This window comes from Benincasa hispida, chromosome 9, assembly GCF_009727055.1.
Source record: "Benincasa hispida cultivar B227 chromosome 9, ASM972705v1, whole genome shotgun sequence".
Taxonomy (NCBI): Eukaryota; Viridiplantae; Streptophyta; class Magnoliopsida; order Cucurbitales; family Cucurbitaceae; genus Benincasa; species Benincasa hispida.
The window spans coordinates 33,589,219-33,590,790 of record NC_052357.1 but is presented as its reverse complement, the minus strand read 5'-3'; the positions used below and the strand labels follow the sequence as shown (position 1 = coordinate 33,590,790).

At 40.3% G+C, this 1,572-nt stretch overlaps 1 protein-coding gene across 1 annotated transcript; it reads left to right on the top strand.

Moving 5' to 3' along the window:
- Nucleotides 1-668: 668 nt before the first annotated feature.
- LOC120084672 (secreted RxLR effector protein 161-like) lies at nt 669-1,238 on the top strand. The gene has a single exon (XM_039040481.1). It carries the CDS (start codon nt 669-671, stop codon nt 1,236-1,238), a length of 570 nt encoding a protein of 189 aa, XP_038896409.1.
- The last annotated feature ends 334 nt before the right edge of the window (nt 1,239-1,572 follow it).

Below are 1,572 nucleotides of genomic sequence, written 5' to 3'. Positions count from 1 at the left end.
TGGCAACAAGCTATGAGCAAAGAACTCTAGGCTTTAGACAAGATACACACATGGGATTATGTTGACTTGCTTCTTGGTAAAAAAACTCATTGGTTGCAAATGGGTTCTACAAGATCAAGACTCACTCTAATAGTTCTATTGAGTGTTATAAAGCTCGACTTGTGGCAAAAGGATATTCTCAAGGGTATGGGATTGATTATGAAGAGACTTTTGCTCTTGTGCCACGAATGACAACTATTTGGTATTTTTTAGCAGTTGTTGCAACCAACCAGTGGCCTCTCTTTCAGATGGATGTCAATAATGTCTTCCTTAATGGGGCCTTATCTGAGGAAGTATACATGTAACCGCCCCCAGGTGTCTCTCCTCCATCTCAAAAGGTGTGTCTTCTTCGTCGTGTGTTGTATGTTTTGAAGCAAGCCCCGCATGCTTGGTTTACAACTTTTAGTTCCACCATTGTTCAATTTGGATATACATCCAATCCTCATGAATCAGTGCTCTTTACATGTCAGATGACTCATGGTATTGTTCTTCTTCTCCTGTATGTTGATAATATGATTATTATTGGGGATGATCCTCAGGTTGTTATTGATCTACAACGCTACCTTAGAAAGCACTTTAAGATGAAGGATTTGGGTTCATTTAGTTACTTTCTTGGTCTTTAAGTACCAATGAGCTCTACTAGTTACTCGTTGTCTCAAAAGAAATATGCCTCCGACTTATTGGTGCACTCAAGCATCACTGACTTTGCTATAGCCCCAACACCACTCGATCCCAATGTTCACTTGACTCCATTTGGTGGATTTCTCCTTGAAAATGGCAGTATCTACTGTCAACTTGTTGGTAGCCTTGTTTATCTGACAGTAACTCGTCTCAACATTACATATGCTGCTCACATTGTGAGTCAGTTCATGGCTACCCCTTGGACCATTCATTTTATTGTTTTTCTTCATATTCTTCGCTATGTCAATGGAATTCTGGAACATGGCCTTCAGTTCTCTTCTCAATCATCCTTGGTAATATCTAGCTACTCTGATGCCAATTGGCCTGGTGAGCCTACTGACACGCGTTCTACCTCAGGTTACTGTTTCTACCTCGATGACTCCTTTATTTCTTGGTGGAGTAAGAAACAGAGTGTTGTCTCTCGTTCTAGTACCGAATCTGAATATCGCGCCCTTGCTGATGCTACGTTAAAGCTACTGTGGCTCCGCTGGCTTCTTGCTGATATGGAAGTTTCTTAGCCATCTATAACTATCCTTCATTGCGACAATCGTAGTACCATCAAGTTTGCTCACAATGATGTCTTTCATGAATGCACCAAGCATATTAAGAATGACTGTCACTTTGTTCGTCATCATCTCCTAAGTAAAACTCTTCTTTTACAATCTATTTCCACTACTGAGCAACCAGTCGATATTTGCACCAAAGCTTTGTCCCCTAGGCGCTATCTCTAGTTGCTTAATAAACTCAAGTTGATTCCTACTTACCACCTTGAGTTTGAGGGAGGGTGTGAATGTATAAACTTATACTTAGTCTATTTGGTTAGAGAAGTTTTAGGTTGGTTAGAGTTTTTCT